This window comes from Athene cunicularia (assembly GCF_003259725.1).
Source record: "Athene cunicularia isolate RWA chromosome 2 unlocalized genomic scaffold, athCun1 chr2_part1, whole genome shotgun sequence".
Classification (NCBI taxonomy): domain Eukaryota; kingdom Metazoa; phylum Chordata; class Aves; order Strigiformes; family Strigidae; genus Athene; species Athene cunicularia.
Genome location: NW_020799095.1, coordinates 3,130,551 through 3,156,388, shown reverse-complemented (window position 1 = coordinate 3,156,388; position 25,838 = coordinate 3,130,551). Strand labels below are relative to the sequence as shown.

General features: G+C 42.9%; 1 protein-coding gene across 1 annotated transcript in view; it reads left to right on the top strand.

The window, feature by feature from the left end:
- Positions 1 to 6,410: 6,410 nt before the first annotated feature.
- Positions 6,411 to 25,838, top strand: part of SCAP (SREBF chaperone) — a 64,376-nt gene continuing 44,948 nt past the window's right edge. Inside the window, exons 1-3 of the mRNA XM_026842749.1 lie at positions 6,411 to 6,845; positions 13,199 to 13,280; positions 19,496 to 19,709. Coding sequence (XP_026698550.1) covers positions 19,588 to 19,709 — 122 coding nt within the window. The 5' untranslated portion in view covers positions 6,411 to 6,845; positions 13,199 to 13,280; positions 19,496 to 19,587. The remainder of the gene's footprint in view (positions 6,846 to 13,198; positions 13,281 to 19,495; positions 19,710 to 25,838) is intronic.

Sequence of the window (25,838 nt, the reverse complement as noted above, 5' to 3'; positions counted from 1 at the left end):
AGCTGTCAAATAACTCATCCGATTTGGGGTGCACAAAGGAGGCCCTCACCCACCGGATCCTTCTTTCCCCCCCCCCACCCGCCTCCAACCTGTGGTGCTGCGTTGCCTGTTGTTGGGTTCGGGGATTTGGCTTGCGGAGGGTGGTGGGTATGATCCTGTGGGCTTGCGCGGGTGGCGTTTTATTTTATGATGTGTTTTCCCAGAACTAGTGAGAGCGTCGGGGTTGGCAAAAAGAACAACGATTAATTTTCGTGTTTGCGAAGAGCGAGGTGAGGTGCTTTCCTGAGACAGCCGAAGGGGCTGCCTCACCTGCCTGGCTGCTGAGGATGAAGAAGCGAGTGGTGTTTGCGGGAAGGGTTGGGGTTGGGCGCTTGATTTGGAAGGAACTGGGATCAAAACAGAGAGTGTTCGCTGCTCAGGGAACGGTGGGTGAGTCGTCAGCTGTGCTGGAGGAGAGCAGAGAGAAAGGGAGGGAAAAGCGTGAGGAAACGTGTCTGAAAGAGCCATGTAGAAAGTTTTGGTGGGGCAAAAGGTGGTAGGACGGGACTAAACCAGTAAAGAGGCTGAGATGTCGGAAGGAGTTAATCACCTCAGCTGCAGACTCAGGAGAATATGCTTTAAAGAACCGAGGAAAAATGATTGAGTATGTAAAGGGAATGACTGAAATGTGGAGTAAAATACTCTGCTGGGTTTGCTCAGCACGTCGGTCGGCAGGTGGTTGCTGACCTGACCACCTTGGAACTGGATCTGATCTGTTACTTTGACTTTGGTGGGGACTTCGCTCTGGGGTAACACCACGGTGCGGCAAGTGGGTCTCGCTCTGCCTAATCGTTCTAGTCTTTGGAGTTCGGTTAATATTCAGGAATCGAATTCCTTCTCAGTGACCGAATGAACACTTAGATTATTTTCTAATGTAATGAGCAAGGAACGTTTGAATCCTGAACTGGTGTGGTTGTGGGCTTGTGTTTGGGAGAATTCCGAGGAAAGGACTACTGCTTTAACACCAAAATTTCCTGAATGAAACATCTGCTTATTTTTCAGGATTGTTGAAAAGTTTTCCTTCATGAAAGAGGCAAAGATGAGGCATGATATGACTCTTTGTGAAACTTAGAACTGTTACGATGGGGTACTGGTGTGATAAATTTAGGATTACATGAGCTGTTGTGTAATGCAGAAAGGAGATTAGCTGACTTGAATTCAGGAGAAAGGAAAACACTCTGGGATTTTCACTGAATGTGTGACACATCGAGAGCTGTGCTGTTAGCCCCTGATTCCTTCCACCAAAACAGTTCTGCTCAGTATTTTCAGTTACAAAACTTAACTTGGTACGATGCTGTTTATTTTTCCAAACGCGATTCAAATTTAACATCACAGAAGAGCAAAGAAGAATCAGGTTTTGTTTCAGGTGCATTTAAGTAGTTTTTTGTGTGTCAAAATCTCAGTGATGAATGAATTTGTCAAGCGCTCTCTGAAGTCAGCTCTTGAGTTTAATCAATGTTATTTTTACTCAGTGGTTGCTAGGCCTGTCTGTCATCAGAGTTCATATAATTATGTATAGAAGAGTTTTTTTAATTTTCTCTCGTGAGCAAAGAGTTTAAAAAATAGAATAGGTACAGCTTGATGAACAAGAATAGTTTTACCTGCCTGTAGTGGAATGTAGTAAGTCATGAGTGAAAGGGGAGTAGCAGCAGCAGTACAGCAATTTCAGCAGATCTTGTGACCTGGGAATCCTCCTTTCTCTTCTCACTGCGGCGGACTTTCTGTGCCGAGCTTGTGGAACTGACACACCTCCCTTGACTCTTGCTCCAGGGAGCTGCAGGCAGCTTTCTCCCATTTTACAACAGACTTCCTACAGCGTGCAGTGGCAGCGCGGAGCCCCGGTGGTGGGGAAAACACTCCTCTGTGCCCTGTGCTGTACGAGCAAGGAGGAACCACTGGCGCTTAGTCCGAGGAGCTTGGTCTTGAGTATAAAACGAGACCAGAGGTAGATGTAGACTGAGCTTTACAACGTTCATTAGCTGTCATATCTTATGTTAGAATTCCTTCAAAACTTTACGGTGCGTTAAAGAGCGAGAAGGAAAGGTTCTAAGGAACATGAGGGAGTTAAGTAGTCATGCAGCCTTACCACAACCAGAATACTGAATGGAAAGTGGAGGAACAGGGACTTAAAAATGGTTGTCTTCAAGCAAATCTTTAAATTTGTGTCTTCAGGTGAAGAAGCAGTCCTGGTGTTTCAGAACGGCCGGTGTCCTTTCTATATAACTGCGTTCCCTTGGGAAGAAATTAAAATTCTCAGGCTCTTGCCAGTAAAAAAGTGAGTTTCAGCTGCGGCAAGAGAGCAGTGCTGAATGAGGAGGGGAGGAGGGTTGCATTTCCTTGGTAAAAACTGAATTAATCTTGTATGGACCATTGTGATAAAGATGCCATGGGAATAATAGTTAGTTTGTTTTCAGAAGACAATGTCTGAGTCAGACTTTCAGACTTGTTGTCTAACGGAGTGGTTTTAGGATTGTTTTGCTGTCGGGAAGAAAGAGCTTAGTGATTTGCTGATCCTGGGTTTCTAATTGGTGATTATTAGAAAGAAAAATATTTAGTTGTGTGTGATGCTAGAAATGACAAAAAGCTCCCTTTCAAATATTGGGAGTCCTGGTAATTTGCTTATTCAGGCTTGCCAAATGTTACTTCTGTAACCTAGAACCTGCTGAAAATCAATCCCATGCAAGTGAGTCACCTTACAGATGTGTACATTCACTTGTGCCTTCTCAGGGCCCTTTTCAAACCAGAACTTAACTTTTTTTGTAATGAAAACTGTTCTGATCAAAGGTTTGGTGGTTTATGTTGTTTGGGTTTTTTTTTTAAGGAACAATGCAGGGAAATACATGCTGAAGTTTATGTCTAAATTTTTGCTTTCTGTTTCCTGGACTAAGTGATCAGAGTGGTGGTTGTTGTCTTCCTTATTTCTGTCACTGTTAGCATCCTGCCTCTGAGAGAATCCCTGTTAATTAGATGACTGACACAGCCAAAACTTCCAGCATTTAAGAGTTCAGAGTGAAAATACCACTGAGGCTCTAACACTGGGAGCTGTAGAGGGGGTCAGTGTGGAACAGGAAGCGTGTTTCCCCAGACAGCCAAAGGTAGACTTGAGTTTTTCTGCCAAACCCAGCAGCTTTAGAAACGTTTCTGTTGACAGCTGTCAGAAGGTACCCAACCAGTACTAACTACAGAAACCAATTAGTTCTGAAATGGGAAGACTATTGTTTTGTATGTTTCCACAACATATTTTTCAGGAAAGTGATAGTGCTTGATGCGTAAACTTAGTTTGATCCAACTCTGGTTGCAGTTAGTCAGGAAACTTCTGCCAAAGATGCATGGACTTTGTTATAGAAGTGTGTTTTTAATGTGACTGAGTGGCTTACTCAAAAGATATTTCTGAGGTTTTGGGAGAGGGTGTAGAATTTTCTTCTAGGAGGCAAATGACTCAATATAGGCTGTGATCTTGGTAAACTAGAAAAATACTACTGCTGTTGCATCAACAGAAGTCACCAAAACTAGCTGCTGAATTAAATTCAAAGGATTGTCAGAGCAGCAGTGAAAATGGTCGTGGTGAAAAAGATGCTTGAAACCTCTGTGCTGGCAATGCAGATTTCAGAAGGAAGGTACCTAAAAAAAGCTCTTCTACCCTTCCTCTGTTAAAGTCAGAACCAGGACTGGTTTCTGCCTGGTGAAGGGAAGTGGAGGAGTACGTGGAAAATGCAGAAGTCTTCTAGAAGTGTTTACGTAGATGTGGTTTACCTGGGAAGGGTTTCGGAAACCCGTTGTATCTGTAGCACCCAGGGCTGAAGGAGTGACCTGAACGCAAGCAGTGGTGTAGTGGGCTGCTGAATGAACTACTTTTCTTTCCGCGAAGCATAGTTGCCTGTTACACCTGTAAAAAAAAAAAAAGTTATTGCCCAATTTAACTTTCCCTGCTATGTAAAACTGTTGAATGAAGTAAGGATGTTAAGCATTTATTGTGGTATAATCTCTTAAAAAATAGTTGCAGTAGAAGGTGCTGTTCAGAGATATACAGACAAGACCATCTATTTGAGAAGTGAAACTAAAAACCATACCTTCAGAACCTTTGGGCCTAAATTAAACAGGGTTTTGTTTGTTTGGGTTTTTTTTCCTTTTTAATACAGATCATTAACCACTAACTCTGATTTCTGTCCTGAAGGAGAGTTTTGAACCAGGAAATGTATCCTTTTCAGGGAAAGGAGCCCCAGCTATACATAAAGAAACGGGAAAAAAAATCATGCTTGTTTCAGATACTCATATAATGAGGAAAATAAGTAATTGCAGCTGCAAAACTGTGAGAAAGTGAATCTCTGATAGGTGTGTTGTGATAATAAATGTGTGCTTCTCAGTTACCTAAACTTTATCTCCAAAAAGCAGCACTGGATCTGGATAGAAATCATTATTAAAGTACTAATTGCAAATGTTGCTTTCATCACTCTGCAATATGTGGGTTATTCAAACCCAGAGGTGTTTCTGTTTTTCATTTGAAGAGTAGCAAGACCACGGAACAAGGATTAAGATAGAAATCAAACCCGAGTATCAGAGGCCGTCAAGGGATACAAAAAATATTCTGTGAATATCTTACTATTAAGAAGATGGTGGAGGAAAGCACAGTTACTGTTCGGTATCTTTTGACTCTTATTGAAGACCAAAGTCAACTGGTGAGCAACTGATGCTAGCGACAGACTAGAAAAAAGAAAGAGCAGGTTTGTAAGCAGTCATTTTAAGTGAGATATTTTCATCTGTGTACTTCAAGTACAGAGTAAAAAAAGAAACTTAAAAGCTTTAGTAGGCACCTTTTGAGAAATGGAAAATAGGTGATGTTTGGAAAGACTAGAGAAGAGCAAGCAGCTTGTGTAGGTGAAAGCATGGGAAGAAGAGAATGGGGAGTAGTAGTCATGTTAAAATCCCGCAGCAAATAGTCAGATGATTTGTAAGCACCTGAAAGATTACAGCGAACACGTAACAGCCAGTGCTGGTTTGTCACAGGTACTTCCTTGGCAAAGCGAGTTTACTTCTTTCTAGGATAAGATGGCAGGTCTGGTTCAAGCTGCAGAAACAAAAGGTTCCGTGTATCTTTAATTTTTGATTTTTGTCCTAATAAGACTTCAAATAGGTGAGATTAAAAAAAAAAAAAAAGCCTAAGAAGGTGCCATGATGTGATGGGTACAAACATGGTTAAAGAAATAGACTCGGAGTACCAGTAAAGATCTTGTTAAAACAGAAGGCTGTATTGGGAGGGTTAGTGTGAGGTCTGTGGGTTTGCATTTATGACTTAAGTGCTAGAACAGACTATGCATATTAAAGTTGAACATGGCATAAAACAGGGCAGGACTACAGATACGCTGTATGACAGGATTAAAAATGGATAGATGGATTTGACGACTTAAATGTTGCCTGAAAAACTTGCTACAGGTCAGTAAAGACAGTGGTAAGGTTTTGTATTCAAGCAAAAATAACCAGCTGCAAGCATTAGAATAATTGATTAAGTAAAATCCATAATTAAAGGAACCTTTCACCCACAGTGGTGACCAGTGTTGTCCTGTAGGGGAAGGAGGAAGGGAAGCATAAGTTCTGTCTGGGTATATAAACCAGAAAACAAATGGCAGGTTATGGTGTAATCCTTCCGTTCCACCCAGTGCCGGTAAGGCTTCACTGGGACACCCTGTGACCACGTTTTGGTGTGACAGAAACCAAGGGGAGAGACTGAAGCAGAGCAGTCTGTCTCTGGACAAAGCTGTGTGCCCTGAGGAGATGCGGGGGGGGCTCAAGGAATTTGCTCTTTCAAGTGTTGCTGCTGAGGCTGCCCTGTGCTCCATGCCCACTGAGAACTGCGCAGGAGTATGGGGTTAAATAATGTGGAGGGACAGGTAAAATGTTTAAAAACCCCAACTATCTAAAGGTTACTACTAGAGTATGCTGCTTGGGTTGGCTGTAGAGTCTCTGACTAAATGCCCAAGGACAAGATGGATAAACATTTGTTGGGAATCATCTGAGTATAACTCATAGTGCTCCAAGTGAGGTGCACTAATTAGAGCCCTCAAGGTCCCTTCTAGCCCCATCTTCTTTCACGCCTGAGCTGTAATTACTAAATAGGTTTGTTGTGTGCTGTGGGTCCCCAACCAGTACTGGGGCTGGAGGAATGGAGTAGGCGAGGGGCAGCCTGCCTTGGGGTTAGTGCCTTCTACTGCAGGCGTGGGAACTGCAAGAAAAAGATCCGGTCCTCTGCAAAAGTGTGTGTCAGGCCGTGTGTGCTTCACAGGAAGCTGTCATAGTCATGCTGAAGTGTTTATCTTGGGGTTTGTTGGGGTTTTTTTGGGTGTTTTGGTTTTTTTTATTTTTCAAATGGCATGCTCTAGTGGGGTGTGAGGGCTGCTTTGGGGAAGTTTTGATTCTTTCTTGCTTGTCCGTAATATATGTAGTACTTGGAAACTTTTTTGAAATGACACTGAGGATGGATCTGACAAAGTTACCACTGCATGAGTGACATCCAGAAGCGTTCAACATATTTCATATCACATACAGCAGGCATGGGCTAAGATGTTAAACTTGATCTTGTAGAGAGGGTTAGAAAATTACATTAGTAGAAACTGTGGCCGTAGTAGCAAGACAAGTGTATTGCAGGTCTGTGCTGGGTGTGCTGTTTGGGGACTTCTCTCAGAAGTCTTGCGAGAAGAGCTGGTTGTTACAGAAAGAGCCAAGTGGATGACTCTGTGTTCAGGAAGAAGCACAAATGTAGGCAGAGCTACTTTACATTACAGCGATGGAGCTTGATTAAGACCTACAATAAGGTAAATAACACTTGCCATCCGTATTATTTTTATGGAAGTGAATTTTCTCTATACTTTAGAAATTTTAAAATACGGGTTTAAGATGCCTGACAAGTGCATTCACATAAGCGAGGTATATCCTAAAAAAAGATCAGAGGTGCTCTTTGTTGGTTACTGTTTGTATCCTGGAGTTAATTTCTCTACAGCTGGAGTCTAGAACTTCCCAAGCAGCCAGGGAGTGAAAAGTTGATAAAATTTTTTGTGCCTGGCCACTGAGTTGGGGCATACTGCCACAGGCCAGCATGCTCTTGTTGAAGTCAGAGGTGGATTTAATGGTAAAGCTCTGATATGTAACTACATGTGGGTGTTGCATCAGTCTTTTGGTGGTTTTAGGAGAAGGTGATTCCCTAGCTGTGTGTCGTAAAGCAGCTACATTGATAAACATAAAGGAGCAGATTATTCCAGAAGTGATGGCATGAGATGCATTGCGTAAGGACGCTGCTGGGTCGGACTGACGGCCTGTTTAGGTTGTTATCTGGTCTCAGCATGGACAGGATTTAGTACAGGGGAAGAGTGTGTGAACCAGGCAAATATTTTGGATCCTGGCAGACAGAGTGGTGTTCAGGAGAGGTGGCTTGTGGCCGAGGGGCTTCTCGAGCCAGGGGAATGTCATGGCTTTGTGCTGAGCTGCGGCTCACTCTACCAAAAATTAGTCCACTTGCTTTTTTAACCCATGTGACATTAGACAATGTCCTGGGGTAAAGATTTCCACAGCTTAACTGTGTGTTTATTTTGAGCTGCCACTTTGTAGTTTCGTTTGATGTGGAGTTATTCCTGTACTGAGTCAGCCCTCCCCTGTTCAGCTTCCTCAGATCATCTCTGTTAGAGAAGTCCCTTGTATCCATTTGCTGATAAAATCTTTTCCAGATTAAAAAGTCTTCCCATGCTTTTTCGTTTTATGAAGGCTGCTCTGTATCTTGGATCATCCTTGTTGAACTTCTCTGTACCTCTTTACTTCTCCTGCATGTCCTTTTTGAGATGAGGAGGAAGAGGAAGAATGACCAGAACTGCAGAGATTTACATATTGTAATATTTGTTCTCCATTCTATTCTTAACAATTCCTCCTATACAATTTGCTTTTTTTTTTTTTTTTGACCACATCACATTCATATTTTCAGAGAATTAACGATTAGGACACCAGGATCTTGTTCTTGAGTAGTAATAGCCAATCGAGGATGCATTCCTGTGTATGTAACATAATTTTCCCCCTATGCATTGAACTTAACCTGTTGTTTTGCTGCCCAGTCACTTGATGTGGAGTTACGTCGGCCAGCTCTTCAGCTGGCCTGATTTTTGCCACCATCAACAGGCAACTGAAAGGGTTATTTATGTCAAGATTTCACCTTTTTTTCCAGGGCAATTGTCAATATATCAAACAGCACAATTCCCTGTGAGACTGTGTGATCACCCCCCTCTGTGAAGAGTATCAGACATTGGTTATGATCCTATTTTAACCCCTTTTGTAATCAACATCTATCCATATGAAGGCCTGCCTCCTTTATCATATGATAGCTTAGTTTTTTAGAAGTCCCCCATAAGGAGTTTTCTTGAACACATTTTTATCAGTCTAGGTAGACTCTTTAAATCAGGTCTCTGATATGTGGGCTTGTTTATTCCTCTGGAGAAGTCAGTCAGACACATTTGTGAAGCTGACTCTTCTTCCTCAGCGTGTGGGAACTCTCCTTCCATCAAACAATTCTGTTTTCTACAGATTTCTTTTGAATATCCGCCTCAGAAATATCTGGGAAACTACACATAACTTAGTAAAAGTAGGAAGAATACTTCCCACCTTCCAACAACCCCCTCGGGACAGGTGGTTATGTGCTACTGGAGCTGTTTGGTGCTCTGCGTCTCTCAGTAACACCCTCTGGCCCAGGCCCCTGGCTGGTGTAACATCTCACTGTGTAACCCCTTGGAGGAGGACTTGCTGCTCCTGGTATCTGAATTGGCATTTATTAGTAGTTCTTACACCTTTTCCCAGCAGTTCCTCAGATTCCTTTTTGACCTGCTGTGTAATGTGCTCACACACAGTGTGCAAGAACCTCATTTTCTTCATTTGGACACATCTTCAACTCTTCACTGAATTTTTTGATATGTGATAGGCATTTCTTCTGAGCTTCCCAGAAGTATCTCTAAGTAGCCTCTGTCACCTCTAAACATTTTCTTCTCATTCCCCTTAAGGTTTTTTTTTAAACACACACTTTTTTTATGTAGTCTGCCACCCCCTCCTTTTTTTTTTTTTCCCCCCTCCCTTCGCTGTTTTGCAAAGCAGTGGGTTTTTATTTTGGACTCTCTTATTCCTGGAAAGATATAACTTGTTTTTTTTTTTTTTTTTTTTTTTTTTTTTTGGTAAAGGTAGAGCCACTGTCCAAACCTGATTCTCTGTACTTTGCTCGTTGGGAGTTTTAAATACAGAGTTAGTTCAAGTACTGCTTAGGTCTGATCCCATTGAGGTGGTGCCACACACAAAGGAAATCTGATGTAATGCTGTCTAACCAGATGATAGCTCAAATCTTTGTTCTTTTTTATTTCTGTTGAACCTTTTAAGGAATTACACTGCAGCCTGGTTCTGTAGACCCTGCCATGATGATACCAACAGGGAGAGGTCTCCTAAAGCCCCACCACCTGCGTTGAGCTTGGCTGACAAGGTGCTAGCTACAGAACTAACCATACAGCAAAAATAATGTTGGAGAACCTTTAGTGGACTGAATAATAATGAATTGATGTTGATCTTACTCATAGCGATAAGTTCAGTGTAAAATGTATTGGACGGCAAGTTCTGAACTCGGTAGCTTTTTTTGGTAAAATGAAGGAATTGCCACTTTATGGTTGAGTACAGTTGTTGGTAATAAATGGTTGAGCAGGTTCAGGAGGCATTTGAAAAAGTCTTTTTCAAAATACATTCTTAAAAGTTTGTGCATTGCATGGCACTTGAGAGTTTATATCCTTTTCAAAACTCCGGGTAGTTTTTAATTAAAGTGTTTTAACTGTGGACTTCTGTTTATCTAAGTAAATGTCTATTTATCTAAGTAAATGTCTATTTTTATAATAAAAAATTCAAGAATTAAATTAAAAGCCAAACACTACAATCTGATTTGTCTCTTCTGCCTTCTTAGAGTAAGGGTTTAGTACTCAGTTGCCTAAGGCCTGGAAAAAATACAGCACTGTGGTTGCACTTTTAAAATTCAGTTGCAGGTGACAGATTGGTATTGTGGAAAAAATCCACCGTAGCTAGAAATCCTCTGAGTCAGTTCACTGACAGATGAAGCAAGTGCTTTCTGGAGTGTTTACAGACTTTTATCTGGCTGAGAGCTGGCATGCTGCTTGGCATGCTTGTTAGACAAGCACGTTCTGCTGCAACTGTGAAGAAAGTAAAGAGTTTGGTGCATATATTCCTAATATTTACAGTAGCAGCTTTTGAATTGTGATTCTTAGCTTTCTTTGTATTTCACAGTATTTAAAAAATTTAATCCGTATAATTTAGTTCCCTTTTACAGATGAGGGAGAAATGAGTGTAGAGAGGACAAGCCTTTTGCCCAAAATCTGCTCCTCAGCTCAGTGCCAAAATTGGAAATTGAATTTGGGGATTCTCTCTATGGTGTGTATCTTGCATCTTTTTTTCTCTAGATTCATCGTTGTCATAACTAATTTTGCAGCTTTTCTATCATGCATCTCATGTGAGTTATACACTAATAATATTTCTGAAATTGTAATAAATGATGCTAAAAGAGGCTAAACTCATATTTTAAGGGAGAAGCTGCCTCATAGGATCGTGTTTCTCTCTGTGTAGTAAATTGACAGTGGAGGTCAGGTCATTGTTAACAAGAACTATGTTGGGCAAGAACTCTGTTGTCAGGAAGAAGAGATTAGGAAATGTTTTCTTGTGTTTGGTAATCTGTCAATCTACTTAATAAACTGCAAGCTTTGGCTGGATGCAGAATGAAGAGTAAGCTTTGAAGTGAGTTTTTTCTGAATTTGGATACTTTGGTTTTCACTACATATCCTGAACTTCGGTGTTTCATGGTTCTTCACGCAGAACATCCTCTCATTTCATCTGCACCAATAAGCTGTTGTCTAATGCTGTTGGAAGAATTTTAGAAAGCAAGAAAAGGCATTTGATAGAAAGTACATTCAATTAATTACTATTCTTAAGCAGGAATTTAGCTGAAATTCTTCTCTTGGGGCATGAAAGTCCAAAACATGTCCTGCAAATAGGTTTGGAAACTTTTTTGAATGTCAGTCCCTTCTTTGATAGCAGATAATGTATTATCAGAGGTGTTAAGATTATTTAGGTGCTTTCTCTTTGAATCTTTATGGCAGTGTTTCTTTGTTGTTGTTGCTACTCAGGCACTTCAAGACATGATTAAAAATTTGTAAAATGAGTGAAATACTTGTAAACGGGGGTCTATTTCAAATAGCTGCTGGATTTTTGAACTCCCAAAACATAAATGAATATTGTAGGGTGAGGAAAAGGGGCAAAAAGGTGAGAATGAAGTGAGTGGCTGCTGTTAATTTGTGTAGAATTTTGTATCGGGATGTGTGTATCTCCTTGATCTTTAAACCTTCCAAGTTCCTGGCAAGCATGCTTTTATTTGGTTTTGGTGTTTGGTTTTTGTTTTTTGGTTTTTTTTTTAGTTGACTGAGGGAAATGAGTTGCCAAGCAAGTTTAGAGCAGACAGACTGGTGCAAAGAGCTTTGAGGTGTCTTCAGAGAAGGGTAACTAAGAAGGGAAAGGTATGTGGGAGATGTTTGATAGTCACAATGCAATATTGTGCTATTATATTGTACTGTTGAGAACTCAGAGGTTCAGCTCCTGTCAAAACTAGCTTGTTTGTGACCATGTGCTGGCTAGAGGAAGGTGAGACTTGTGCTGAGGATGCATGTGCCTGGTTACCCTGGTCTAGAAGCACATTTTGTGTGTTGAAATCTGGTTCAGAAGCTCAGTTCAGCCTTTAAATACTGGAATGGAATGGGAATGCAACCTGAAATTTAATTCATTGAAGAATTTCTACTTTTTTGACTACGAAAAGTCCTCTTCTGCGAAGAATATGGGACTGCAAACATACAGGCTATTCTGGAGCCTTGTTTCTGAAAGAGTGGTGTTGGGATTAACCCATTCCAGACACCAGCCCCCAGGAGGTTAGTGTGCTGGTCATGATTTTCCCATAGGAAGTATTCTGTTCCCCCGTGACCTCTATGTCCTTTCACAGCACAAAGCACGTTATTCTTCTCATGGGAATGCAAGTGGAGAATAGGAGCTTGGTGTTAGAGCTGATTGTGTAGCATTTCTATGAAGGGAGTTTAGTGTTTTGAGCATATTTCTTGTTTTCCCACCTCTGAAGTCTTCAGAAGAATGCTTCAGCCCTGGCCTTCATGGGAGGAGAATTCCCACTTGGTCAGGCAGACTTGAAGGGTGGGACAATTGGGTTCCTGAGGGCTGTTCTTCTCTTCCTTCCTCTTCTCCCTCTCTCTTGCTGATGCTGGGCAGTGAGAGCTCCTGCAGCAGCTGACACCAGTCATTTTACTTGGGGGGGGCTTGCAGCGGTGATAGCTTCTAGCATCTCAAGGATATGAAGAATCTCCACAGTCCAACAAAGGGCAAGAAAATCAGTTTTTTCCTTGCTGGTGTGTGAGTGATCTAACATATAGCCGTTTTCTGCATCTGCAAGGAAACTTTTTCACTTCACTTGTTTTCAGGGGGGTGTTTGTGTTCTGGGTTTCTGGCGTTAACATGAAAACATAGCTGTTATGAGGACTGAGAAGAGGTCAGAGAAACATTTACAGGTCGAACAGAGACTGTAAATCAGACAGTAGACTCAGTATTGGTTATCACTCTTGCTTTTCTGCTTTGTGTGTCCTGGGTATAGCCCAGGAACACATGCAATACCTGTAGCCGTATGTATGCCTGTGTGAATATGTCCCCTCTTCACTGGAGCCCAGATAAAATTTTTTCTCATTTGACAGTACAAATTTGCAGTAGTCTGGTTAATTCTGTCTTGAGCAGCATTGATCCTTCTGTTTCCAGTTGTTTTGTGATAACTTTGCAGGCAGAAGGTTGCTCTGATTCTGCTGTCTCTGGGGTGTCTGTGTGGGATTGATGGATATGTGGCAAATCTCTGCAGCGCTGGGAGGGTGAATTATTGCTAATGGTCCATATGCCCGCCTTGCCCTCAGGTGCTGAGAGAACAGCAGTCAGATTGATCTGCTCTGTTGGCAACATCAGAAGACAACGGAATGACCTTTATAAATCCTAATTTTTAGTAAACATTTTTTTTCCCCCTTCATTCTTCCGGTGTCCTTCCCCAAACACACAGTCTTGGCAGAAAAGCTGCTGAAATTTTGCGTCTGATCTGGGGCTGTTACTCTGAGCTGTGCTGTTCCCTTCATGAAGAACAGGTACGTCGGAGAGATGGGTCATGTGTTTGAAATGTTAGGTGCCAGGGGAGGATGCTGCAGCTGTTGGTAGGGGTTTGGAGTTGGAGCCATTCCTACTTTACCAAGCTCTATGTTTTAAATGCTGGGTTAAAATTTAATGTTGAAAGTTTAGGTATAGGATTTTCTATAAGCAACAGGATAGAGCAAATAATTTTATGGACTGAAGTGCAAGAAAAATTACTAGACATTATAGAACATTACTAGAGATTACTAGAAATTCTAGAACAGTGATTTTTATTTTTTTTCCCCCTTCCACTCTTCACTAGCTCAGTAATATGCTTTTATGACTACCCAACGCTAAGGCCTGATTCAAGAATGCTTTATGGAAAACTGAGATGTGGAATATACTTTAATAAAACAGGTTGCTGTTTATTGTAAAGGGAAAAGTTTTCATGCATTGGATGTTTTTGCCTCTAAGCTTGCAGTGGGCTGGTGTTGTCTGAGCTGCTGTTATCTACCTACAAGAGCTGCATTTTCCTACACTTCAGTGCTAAAGGGGGGCCTTCTGTGAAGGCTGTAAAACGCTTTCAGGCAGAAATGTGAAGAATTTGGAACATGTAGCTATTGTTAAGTGAGATAAAAGCTTTTGTCTTGGGAAAAGTAGTATCATTCAGCATCTGTTAGTTTGAGTTTATTTTTCCTGCAAGAAGAAATCCTACATTTCTTCCTTTGCTGGTCAGTCTTGTTTTCTGTAAGAATTTGCAGAACAGCCAGGAAACTAGAACAGCAGGAGTTTTCCAAGGGAGTATATCTGTAATATTATGGATAGCCACCTCTTTCTTGCATTTGAGGCACAGTTTAATATTAGCTTAGTTTGGACTCTTCTTGGTCATGTACTCATTTAGTAAGGAAGTGAACGAGGCTGTTCTGGTTCTGTGTCTGAGTGTTGCAAACCCTGTGTCCTGGTACAGGTGGCGATGAGAAAGCCGCTGGCTGTATGCAGAGATCTTGTGCTATATTTCTTAACCTTAGTGAAGCTCGTAGAACTGTGTAGTGGGCTACTGAGTGTCACGAGAAGGCCGGTTAGATGTGTGCTTAATGACCACTGCCGTGTGCATGAAGTGGCACGTGCAAATCTTTCTGTATAGGGGCTTTATACAGCAGTGCCGGGTGAGTACCCTCTGGAGAACACTTTGGCACCTGCTCTTTGCCTGTGGCCAAACACTAGAACCAGTTGCAGAGAGGCTGTGGAGTCTCCATTGGTGGAGATACTTGAAACCTGACTGGGCACGGCCCTGACCAGCCTGCCCCAGGTCACCCTGGGTGATCTCCAGAGGTCCCTGACATCCTCCATGCTGTGATGGCTGTGAAATCCTCTGAGTTCTGCTTCAGCACAGCTTCCTTACCTGGTGCAAAGTTGACCACCACAAGTTCCTCATTAGGGAGAATCTCTCAGGCAGGTGGGAAGTAGAAGAGCCTGACCTCCTGTCAGCTACCTAGAAGTTATGGCGAGCCAGAATGGGTTTTTATGTGGGGTTTGGGTGAAGAGCTGCTGTGCTGGCATACACCGAGGGGGAGGCTGGTGAGGCAGGGGAGCAGGTGGTGTGATGCAGTGCTGTTAAGTGCTGATGCTGGTCCTTAATTCCAGTTAAAAGTTGTTTTGTCTTGCGACAGTAGCCAGCCTGGTGTATATTATGAATGAAGTGGTATATAACATAACACACTTCCTAATCAGGGTAAGGATCAGCTTGGAGAAGGAGAGCCTTGGGACCCTAAGAGCATTGTGAGCATTCAGTATGCTTTCTGCCAGCCTTGCATTGTGAAAGAATAGCAAATAAATGATTGTGCTTGTTCCCGAAGAGGTGTTAGAAGCCTTTCTTCTGGAGTTGCAGCATTATGTATGAGGAGAGTTTCTGGCTCCTTGAGAAAAGTCATCTGCAAATGTGTGTGTGTACCAAAAAAGTACAAAGACGTGGTGTATAGTGTGGTGCCAGAAAAAAAATTTCAGTTTTTAGTCATATTACCCTTCCTGTCTGTGGGTGACTTCAGAGGGAGGGAGCATTCTAGCTGAGGAGCACTGTGGCTTTCTGACCTGCGTGGCCTTCTGAAAACTCTCTTGGGGGAGGTCGCAGCACAGCTCCTGTGGGCTGGAGAGCGAGGGATGCTCGGCAGCAGTGGGGGAAGCGAGCTCTGGTGTCTCCTCTTCACCTGGCTCCTGCTACCACGTGAAGGCTATCAGGATTTTCAGGATTTGGTTCAGGACCTTCTCACCCGCTGAGCTGAGGTGCATGTGTGTGTCCTTAGTCCCTTACATGGTGTAATCTGCTGTGGTTGGCAGCAAATTATCAATTAGGGTATGGCAATCAGATTGTTTCAGCAGTTGCTTTTTCTCTGTGTAACACAAGAATGGGGGAAAAGATGCTGTTTACAAGATTAATTCACTCTTCTGTAACTATCCAGATGTTGTGAATTTGTTATAATCTGAACTTCGTTTTCTGGCTGCAGTGCTGAATTTCCAGCTTCTGACAGATCAGTGGCGTGTTACATCTCTAGGAAATGTTTGCAAGGCTGTGCTGAAAAATCTGGTTCTGGAGGCGTGGATGAATAACCTTGGTGCAGGGTGTCCTTCCTGGCCCTACGTTCCCCCCACAGGCCCCCCCTGACTATCACCTCCCCAGCCATGGGAAGTGCTGCGGTTAGGGGAGACGGAATTGGATGTCTGTGTGGAAGCATCATAACTGAAATCATGCTCTTGTAGCTGAATTTGTGTCATCCTGGCAGTAATAATGATTTACACTTCTGTAAATGGAAGGAAGCACTAGAGAGCCTAAGCAATTATTTATTTTCATTTGGAACTTAAGAGACTTTAAAAGCCAAACCCTACTCTTTCAAGCCTGCTTTTGCTTTTGTTTCCTGTGATCTATCTCTGAACTTCATTATATATGTCTCTTGTACCTGAACTGAGCCAGAAGTGCAACATACTGTGTTACAAGCTTATGGAAACGCCCTGATGTCCTCTTGTTTCCAGTCAACTTTGTCTTGGATTTTGCAGTCAGGCAAAAGGAAAAAAATACTCTGAACGGATTGTCCTTTAACACTTGTCTTAAAATCAGCAGGTTTGTTTAGAGGTAGCTGATCTTTGTTTGCAAAAATTACTTTGAATAGGAATGGTTGCCACTTTCAACTTTTATGAGCACTGTTGTCACATAAAGTTAACAAAGATTTCAGAATGCAATATGCAGTCCTCAAAAATTGACTATTAGCTTTGGAATGCTTAATGTTTTCTTCTTAATGAATGTTTCACATCAGGTGAAGCAAGTAAATACAAAGTTTTCCTCTCTGCAATTAGTAGAAACAGTTCCCAGCGCAATGCTAATAACCCAAATTTCTGTGAGAAGATGAGGCTGGTCAAAGAGCCAGTCGTGACATATTTCTGCTGCTCAAGTAGAATGAATGTGTTGTTCCTGAGTTACTCGTGGAACAGGGGTCAGAAGGGATGGTCCAGTCTTGACACCCAGCCCTACCGCAAGATCAGATCTGCTCTGACATTTCTTTCTAGACCGCAACACCCAAGTTTGTATGGACACTCAGCTCACTGCTTAGTTACAGAGAGGAGCTGTTCCTCTAGAGACCTGTGTTCGTCAGGAAGTGGTGTTTTATTCACATTTTTAAGGTAAAAGTGGAAAATCAAATGCCCCGTACTTGAATTGTGGGGATGAAGCCAGGATGGCTTTTGCCTAGAGCACAGGAAAACTCCCAGGGATCAGATCTGTTGCGATGGGACAGCCATGGTGTCTGGGTGCAGAAGACCAGAGGTTTTGTAGTGTGCTTCGTGCTGGCTTTGCTTTTAAGGATAATTTATTGCTTGCTTTTTGTCTTCTGCCCTTAGATTAGGGATACAATCTGTGTGAGTCCCAACATAACATGCTCTAGCAAGACTCATGTTGAGAAAGATCACCAGTGAGATGAAGCCCTGGATGTTTCTGTTTCAGTATACTTGTTTGCAACTTCCTTTCCAATTCTGGTAACATAAGACTGTGGACTTTCAGTTCAGTCACTGACATATATTGAAAAGATACTGTGTGATAATTTCAGTGGTCTGTTCTGAGTAGTAGGCTTGCATATGCAGGGATTTTCTGCTTTATTTCCCACTCTATGAAGAGCTCTGGAAGAGGGCTTTGTCGTTGAAACTTGAAACTAATTTATTTTTTTACTCGCTTCTGAGACCTGGAATAGAAAGTCCACATTCCTGGTGATTTCAGTGCACCTTTAAAGACAGGTTAAAAAAAACAAAAAACAAAAACGCCTTGGGCTTGATTTGAACAGGCTGTATTTGTCACTGGACCAAAACAAGCCAAAGGTTAAAACCCTTAGTCTTAATCTCTACAACTTCTGAAAGTATTCCTGTATGCCATATGTCTGTTTCGTTGTAGAGTACCATATTTTAGCTTCTCTGTGTGACTATAAGACACCACCTTTCTATCCTACATGAATGTGATGTATAGGGTTTTGGCTGGCTCGTCAGCCTTACCCCTTGCATTGCAAGGCTTCCAGGCAGCAAGAGCACACTTCCCATCCTTCTCAAACTGATATTGCCTGTGACTAAGAAAGTGATACTGATTCTCATGGAAAGAAGTCGTGTCTTGCTAAAAGCTACGAGCAAAAATACTTATCCAGGTTTTCCACTTCATCATCGGGCCGTTATGCTGGTGCTTCTGTTGCTAAAAATTTGATTATTTTTGGTTGCATCACTGTGGAAAAAACCTAGGTAGATCATTGTAAAATAGTCCTGTGGATATTAAATAGAATTTAATCTGAAATTAAAAGCGTAATGGCTGTAGTTAAGGTTTGTCTTCTTGCGTATGCTCTCTACCATATAGCTGAAAGTAGATGCTCAGGAAAGAATATAAAACAAAACAGCACCTGTGGTGCCTCCCCCAGTTTCTCAATATTTGAGGCTTACAGAAATTCTGAATGTGTAAAAACTCTGAATGCATTTCTTGCCTGTGTGAGCCCATCAGACCTCCTCCTCTTGTATTCTTTACATTTGCTGGTTTTAATGGGAAGCCTGCGTTTAGGTCTTTTGTTGAATTCTCTGGTGCCATCATTAATGCTGTTTTCCTGTGGATAAAATGACTTGTTTGGGGTCTCTTATTGTCCCAGTCTTATTCTGGAGAAGCAGGAAAAATGTGTTTATTTCCTCTCAGTAAAAATATAAAAATCATGGATAATCATAGCTTTGAACTGCATGAAAAAAAATCTGTCTTGCGTTCAAGCCTTTCACTTCTCAGAACATTGTTGTGAACCACATGCTTTGCATTTAGCCTGAGATTTAGAAAAGCAAAAGAGGGTAGGTTTCTTCTGTTCCATCTTTCCTATAAAATTGGTTTGTGCTTTATTTTAATGTACTGTCTTAACCTTTTCTTAGGGCTTCTTATATTGCTTTTTTTTTTTTTTTTTTTTTTTTTTTTTTTTTTTAATACTTTGTAAATCAAATTTCAAGTTTAAGTTGACCACTTCTGACATCTGCAATTCAGGTTTGCATTTGGTAAACAGCCTAGTCATAAGTCTTGCAGTCAGGTCAAAAGTATGTTTTGACAAGAAGTATCTGCATTAGTTTATTGAGTAGTGTACTCTGGCTTGGTCTTCTGAACTGTGGCTACTTAACTTCCCTCTCTCATGCCAAAATAACTTTTAGATTGTCTGAGCCATAGCGCCTGTTCTGGTCTCTTCTCTTGTTACTGGTGTGTTGCTATTAGCTAAAGCACTGACAGTGCTTCAGTCTGTGTCCAAGAGCAGTTCCCTTAAGACCACGTTGCTGACAGCTAGCCTCAGTCCTCCTTTTCTAATTGGCATTTTGGCATCTCCTCGGAGTACTGCTTAATTCTTTTACCGCTAAGCTCCTTTTCTGCTTTCCTTTCAGACACTTTGGTTCCTCTGCTCCTGCGTGTCCCCTCTGACCAGCAGCTCGCGGCAGCAGTGCCTGATGTCTGTTTGGCTGGTGTTGGTGCTCTGATTATGTTTTCTGCCCTTCCTTCCCCTAGGCAAAACTCAAAAATTTGGTCAGATTGCCTGTAGGCTCGTAACAAGTGTTAGGTGTGTGGTGTCTGTTTCTCCCTTTCCTTCTGAGGAGGTACAGTGCTGGAAGTCTTTCTGAAACAGTTGGTAATGTTTGTTTTCCTTTTTTTTTTTCCAATTTGTTTTCCTCACGAGCTTGTTTTCTTTCCAGTTTCTAGCTGGATACAGTGCCTTTGCTGAAGCGTTGCACATGCTGGAATTGCCTGACCTGATGAATTCCGGGATGGCAACTAGGTGACGACGGTTGAGGATGACCCTGACTGAAAAACTGCGCGAGAGGATATCGCGGGCGTTCTACAACCACGGACTGTTGTGTGCTTCCTACCCCATTCCTATCATCCTCTTCACTGGTCTCTGTATTCTGGCCTGCTGGTAAGTCACTCAAGCTACTTGTTGTCCTGGGGTGAAGCTGCTTTGTGGGGTTTTCATAGCGATGCCATGAACGTGGTTCAGGTTTCCCTGTCTTGTGGGTTATCCCAGAAGGGCTTTTTTTTTTTTAAACTTAATAGATTTTTGTCATCTCTTAAATAAAATAAAAATAATCCCCAAACACCTGGTGGTGGACTCCCAAAACCATGAATTAAAAATGGGGAGAAGGAAAGTTGATCTTTCTCTCCGTACTTGCCTAATCTGTTCTCCCTTAAGCTTCTACTTTTCTTTCAGCCCTTGCCTTGGCACGCTTGTGTTGTGTGTTCTTGTAAATGCTTTACTCCCCTCATGGACTCTTAATTTGGATACAAGTTGCAATGGAATATAATTTCACTCTCAGATATGTTCTATGGGCCTCTTAATCATTCCCAGTGAGGCATTATTGCTACTGGAGTTGAGAACTGTTATGCTCAGATTTGTGCACAGACACATGCATGTGCATATACAAAGTCTGTCTTCAAGTTTTAAATTCTAAGCGTTTTATTTGGTCAAAATAAATCCTATGTGATGATCTACTCCTCTGCTATTAGAAAAGCTCCACCTGTGTTGGTACAGATGTGAATTTTTGTTTGAGCATTGCTGTGAATAAGACAGACTTCTTTCACATCTGCAGTTAAAAATTTATCAAAGCAATTATTTTCGTGTACCGAAAGCCTGTGAGATTACTTTCATGCCTGACGCTTCAAGGCTGCGAGCAGCAATTGTGGCGTTGCTTTCCTGGGTTTTCACTGCTTAATAAGAATTCTTGCAATTGTCAATGATAATAGTTTTATTTTCAGCTCTCTTGTTCTGTAGAAATACGAAGCTTCTACAGGGTCCAAGAAGGTGGATTCTCTGTTCTGTTTATCTTTGTTCATATGGTTGCAAGTAACAGCTCTATTTTTTGACTCCAGTTTTGCTGGATGCTGCTTTTACATGTCAGGCTGGCATTAGCTAAACCAGAGTTCCACCACGAGTCCTGAATTGCCACACCACAGCATTCGCTTGCAATTGTTTCATCAGAGCTTCCAGTGATATTAGGCTCCTATTTTTGGTTATCTTTCAGGTGCTGTTGCTTTGATAAATGCAGGAAGGCAAGACAAACTGCTTCAGTATAAAAAGTTTATCCATACAAATATTGCATTTTAAGAGTGATCAGAATAAAAACTGCATGCTTACTTGCTTTCCTAAATTTAGGATTTCCTGGACAGGAGGAAAGCTGATTTAGGATTACTAGCAGATGTCCTCATTCTTTTTGGGAACCTTGTGCCCACTAGGTCAGAACTTTTATCTGTCCTGGATGTTGTCAGGATGGTCGCACTTAAAGAGCTGCGGTCAACAGCTTGATGTCTAAGTGGAGAGCAGTGACAAGTGGTGTCCTCAGGGGTGGGTGTTGGGACCGGAGCTGCTTAACACCTTTGTTGGCGATATGGACAGTGGGATCGAGGCACCCTCAGCAGTTTGCCAATGACACTGAGCTGTGTGGTGCAGTGACACGCTGGAGGGAAGGGATGTGCCATCCAGAGGGACCTGGACAGGCTGGAGAGTTGGGCCTGTGCAAACCTCATGGAGTTCAACAAGGCCAAGTGCAAGGTCCTGCCCATGGGTCGGGGCAATCCCAAGCACAAATCCAGTCTGGGTGAGGAGGGGATGGAGAGCAGCCCCAAGGAGAAGGACTTGGGGGTATCAGTGGATGGGAAACTGCCTGTGAGCCTGCAATGTGAGCTCACAGCCCAGAAAGCCACCCGTGTGCTGGGCTGCACCCAGAGCAGTGTGGGCAGCAGGGCGAGGGGGGGATTCTCCCCCTCTGCTCCCCTCTCCTGAGACCCCCCTGCAGGGCTGGGTCCAGCTCTAGGGGCATCAACAGCAGAAGGACACGGACCTGCTCGAGCGGGGCCAGAGGAGGCCACGAAGATGCTGGGGGGGCTGGAGCACACCCTGTGAGGACAGGCTGATAGAGTTGGGGGGTTCAGCTGAAGAAGAGAAGGCTCCGGGGAGACCTTAGAGTGTCCTCCCAGGGCTGAAAGGGGCTGCAGGAAAGGGGAGAGGGACTCTGGATCAGGAGTGTAGGGATAGGATGAGGGGTAATGGTTTTAAACAGAGAGAGGAGATTTAGATTAGATATAAGGCAGAAATTGTTCCCTGTGAGGGTGCTGAGGCCCTGGCACAGGTTGCCCAGAGCAGCTGTGGCTGCCCCCTCCCTGGAAGGGTTCAAGGCCAGGTTGGACGGGGCTTTGTGCAACCTGGGCTAGTGGAAGGTGTCCCTGCCCGTGGCAGGGGGTTTGGAACTGGATGATCCTTAAGGTCCCTCCCAACCCAAACCATTCTAGAATTCTGTATCCTGTCTTCGTAGTCATGTGTTTAGAGCAGTGTGTGTTAAGGTGTCTCACACTAAGTCCTTGAAGCTTCAAACCAGGTTGTCTCTGGCAGATTAGTTACTTGTATATTTGTGGAAGTGTCTGCATTGCTTGGTGCTGGTATCTGAGATTCTGTTACCTTTAGACTGCAGAAACTTGTCCAAGATACCATCAAACACTAAGTGAATAATGAGTTTCAGTAACTCATTAGAAAAGCATGTAATGGCCATAGGAGAGACAAGGTTTCAGAAATCCTGTGACACCTTTTGACAGCAAGTGTACCTTGGCAGAAAATTGGAGGGCAGTGTGGGTAAAGTGCTCCCTCTTTAGAAGCAATTTTTATGGATGTTTCTGTTCCATTTCTGAGCTGCTCTGTATTAACTGCTGTTAATTCTGGCTTGAGAAGTGGCATTGCTAGCTAGGTCAAAATTGTTCCAGAGTGCAGCCCTGTTACACTTGGGCATCAGACTGTGGTGGGACTGAACTCTTGACAGGATATCCATGTACAGGACGTTCTGAAATACTTATTGGAAGTTAGTTTTGGGTTGAGGTCTTCATGTTTCCCTCTTAGTTTGAGGCAGAGGTCTGACTTCACTGTTGTCCTGGTTGATGGGGTGGACTGCACCCTCAACAAGTTTGCAGGTGATACAAACTTCATATTTCATGAACTGGAAAGTGGAAAACTGGATGAAGTGGCTGGATGAAAACTGGAAAGAGTAGCTGATAGACCAGATGGCTGTGGGGGCAGAGAGGAGCCTCGTGAAGTTCAACACAAGGAAATGTAAAGGGAAGAATAGCCCTGACTGGGGGTCAGGTCTCTTGGGGAGAGTGTCACCAACAGGTTGAGGTGATCCTTCCCTTCTGCTCAGCCCTGACGAGGTCACACCTGGAGTGCTGGGTCTAATGATGAGCTTTCCAGTAAAAGAAGGACAGGGAATTAGTCAGGAAGTCCAGCAAAAGATGGCGAAGGGACTGGACCCTCTTGCCTGTGAGGAAGGACTGAGAGAACTGGGACTGTTCAGCCAGGAGAAAAGAAGGCTCAGGGGATCTTATCGCCATATGAAAATATATTAAGAGAGGGTGTAAAGACCCAGGCTGACCACTCAGTGGGTGCATTGTGACAGGATATGAGGCAATGGGCACAAGCTGAAACATGGGAGATTCTGCTTATACAGAAGAAAATACTTTTTTACTTCAAGGTTGTTACCCGTTAGAGCACTTATCCCAGCAAGGTGGTGGAGGCTCCATCCTTGGAGATACTCAGGAGCCATCTGGGCAGGCCCCTGAGCCACCTGCTGTGGCTGTCCCTGCTCCAAACTGGTCTCCAAAGCTGCCTTCCAGCCTCAAACTGTTGCTCTGTCTGTGCTTCCTAATCTGCCTATGAAGTTTATGAAGGAGCTGTGCAATGCAAAACGATTTAGCAGGTCTGGTTTTAAGCTCCCTTTTCAGTTTCTCCACAGTGTAAGAGTCCTGCTGACTCCTAACGAAGGTGTTAGGAGTGTCCCCTTCCCCACCATGCTTCCTTCCTTCCATCTTCTGGTTTGTTTTTTTTTTTTTCCAAGCTGGAACAGCAAGTGGTGCTTCCTTGTTAACACACTTCCTTGTTATCAGATGATTTGAGAGTAACTCATGTTTTCTTGGGGCTTTGCAGTTGCACTCCACATCTTTCTCAATCATTTAAAACCCTAAATAATGAAGCTACATTACCAGTTATTTCAGGTTCCTTGGCTTGTACTATAATTTGGTTATTTTCTTGCCAGAGCTCAAATTCAGGGGCTGCTCTTCCCAGCGAGCACTTGATAAATATTCTTAGAAGTCCAGGATACCTCTTCCTTGTTTGCTCTGTGTGGTATAATCTAATACTTGTGGTATGTGGCTGCACACAGTTGTTAGTTCTGTGGCTTGTGCAACTGTAGCTGTTGAACATTAATCCCTTAACAAATGGGTAGCGACTAGGAGGGTGTGAACCTGGAGCAAGATACTCAGTAGCTTTTGCAGATTGTACTGCACTAGAATGCTTCTAAACAAGTCTGTTCATCAGATAATAGTGAAATTTTACATTTTTGGGGGGGGACTGAAGGTTTTTAGGTTGAAGTTAAGTCGTGGAACTATGTCATGTGGTGGGCATTTCATGCCTGCCCTGTTCTGCGCTCTCTGAGGCATCTGCAAATGGCCACTATTAAGAAATAGGCTGCTGGGCAGATGGACCCTTGGTCTGACCCAGCACAGCTAGCTGTATGTATATTTGTTTTAGACTACATCCATCTGAATAAATGCAAAGCTGGCAGGTGTGGGGCACGGCCAGCACACAGCGTGGGTTGGGTGTTGTCTGCAGGAGCCACTGCAGATGGTTGGCTTACAGGATGGCCACCTCCTGGGGAAGCATTCTAGGGTCTGGGGGGAGGAACTCACTGATGGTTACAGTGTCATATCTGATTTTTTTTTTTCCTGTGAGGACTCTGAGTAACGGTGTTTGGCACCGATTTACTGCTGGAATTTAATGTGTTTGTGCTCTTCAGAAGTGTTCCATTTGCTTAAGACAGATCTCGGTGATTCATCTCAGACGCCTCACTGCACAAACGAGTGAGAAATGTGCTGAAATGTGGAGAAAGAAGCTGGTGGGGAAAAAAAATCAAGGCCTGACTTCGAGGCAGAAGCTCATTTAGGCAGTGTTTCTGTCCAACGTGATTGGTAGGAGACCCTTGGCACTTTGTAGTAGTGCAGATTAGTGTCTGAAACAAGCGTGGACCAATTAAGTAGTAGGAACTACAGGTCTTTGTAATGAGGAAAGATGATACACGGGTGATCCAGTGGTTTCCTACTGACTCTGAACAATGGGGAAGGAGCTAATAACATCTTCAGTGTTGCTGAGAAGGTTAGTCCCTGACCCTGAAGAAGTGGGTGGAAAAAGGAGAAGGTGGTAGAGCACAAAGGAGGCATTCTGTATTCTTCAGCCTTAAACATGGTTAGTAAAGACATTGTATTGCTCAAGGAAGCAAGGGTGGATCTTACACCCTGACTTCTTGAAAGGGAGAGGTGAAACAACTGTCATCTTCTGCACCTCTATGCACCCAGAATCAAGGAGAGCTTGTAAAACTGTGCTGCAGAAGAAATTAACTCAGTTGTTCTTGTTTTCCTCCCCCACACTTCAGTAAAACTTGACCATCTTTGAGTTCAGAAAACGTTTTTAAGAGCTGAAATAAACCACAATTTATCCAGCATCAGTTCTGGTTCTCAATCAGTGTGACAAGAGTTAAGGTGGGTGCTTCTACTGTTCCAGAAAGGTCAGGTGTCAAGGATGAGGGTGCACAGTCGCCACAGAGTGTCTGCTGTAGGTAGTTTGAATGGATTCTGTCTTTAACCTTGGAAGTATTTTGTGCAGACACTATTTTTAATACCTATAGACAAGGCGTAGCGTATCTGTTGTTGTTAATAATACTCAAAGAAAAAGCAAAAATTCCTATGACTCATTCTTACTCTATAGTCTTAATCAAAGTCTGAAAATCCAAGTTAGTCTTCAATTCAGAGGGCGGGTTTGCTGCTGAAGGAGCTAGTGGCAGATGTAGGGCTTGTAAGTTAACTTCTTGTTTTACCTTTGTAGGTGACATTCATTTTCACCATCCCACTTGAATGTATCTGTGTTAAGATCTGCATTTTTTTTTTCCCAGTAGAATGAGAGTGTCACGTAAGCCTAACTGCCACAAGAGTAGTTCCTCCTCCCCAGCTCAAAGAAGAA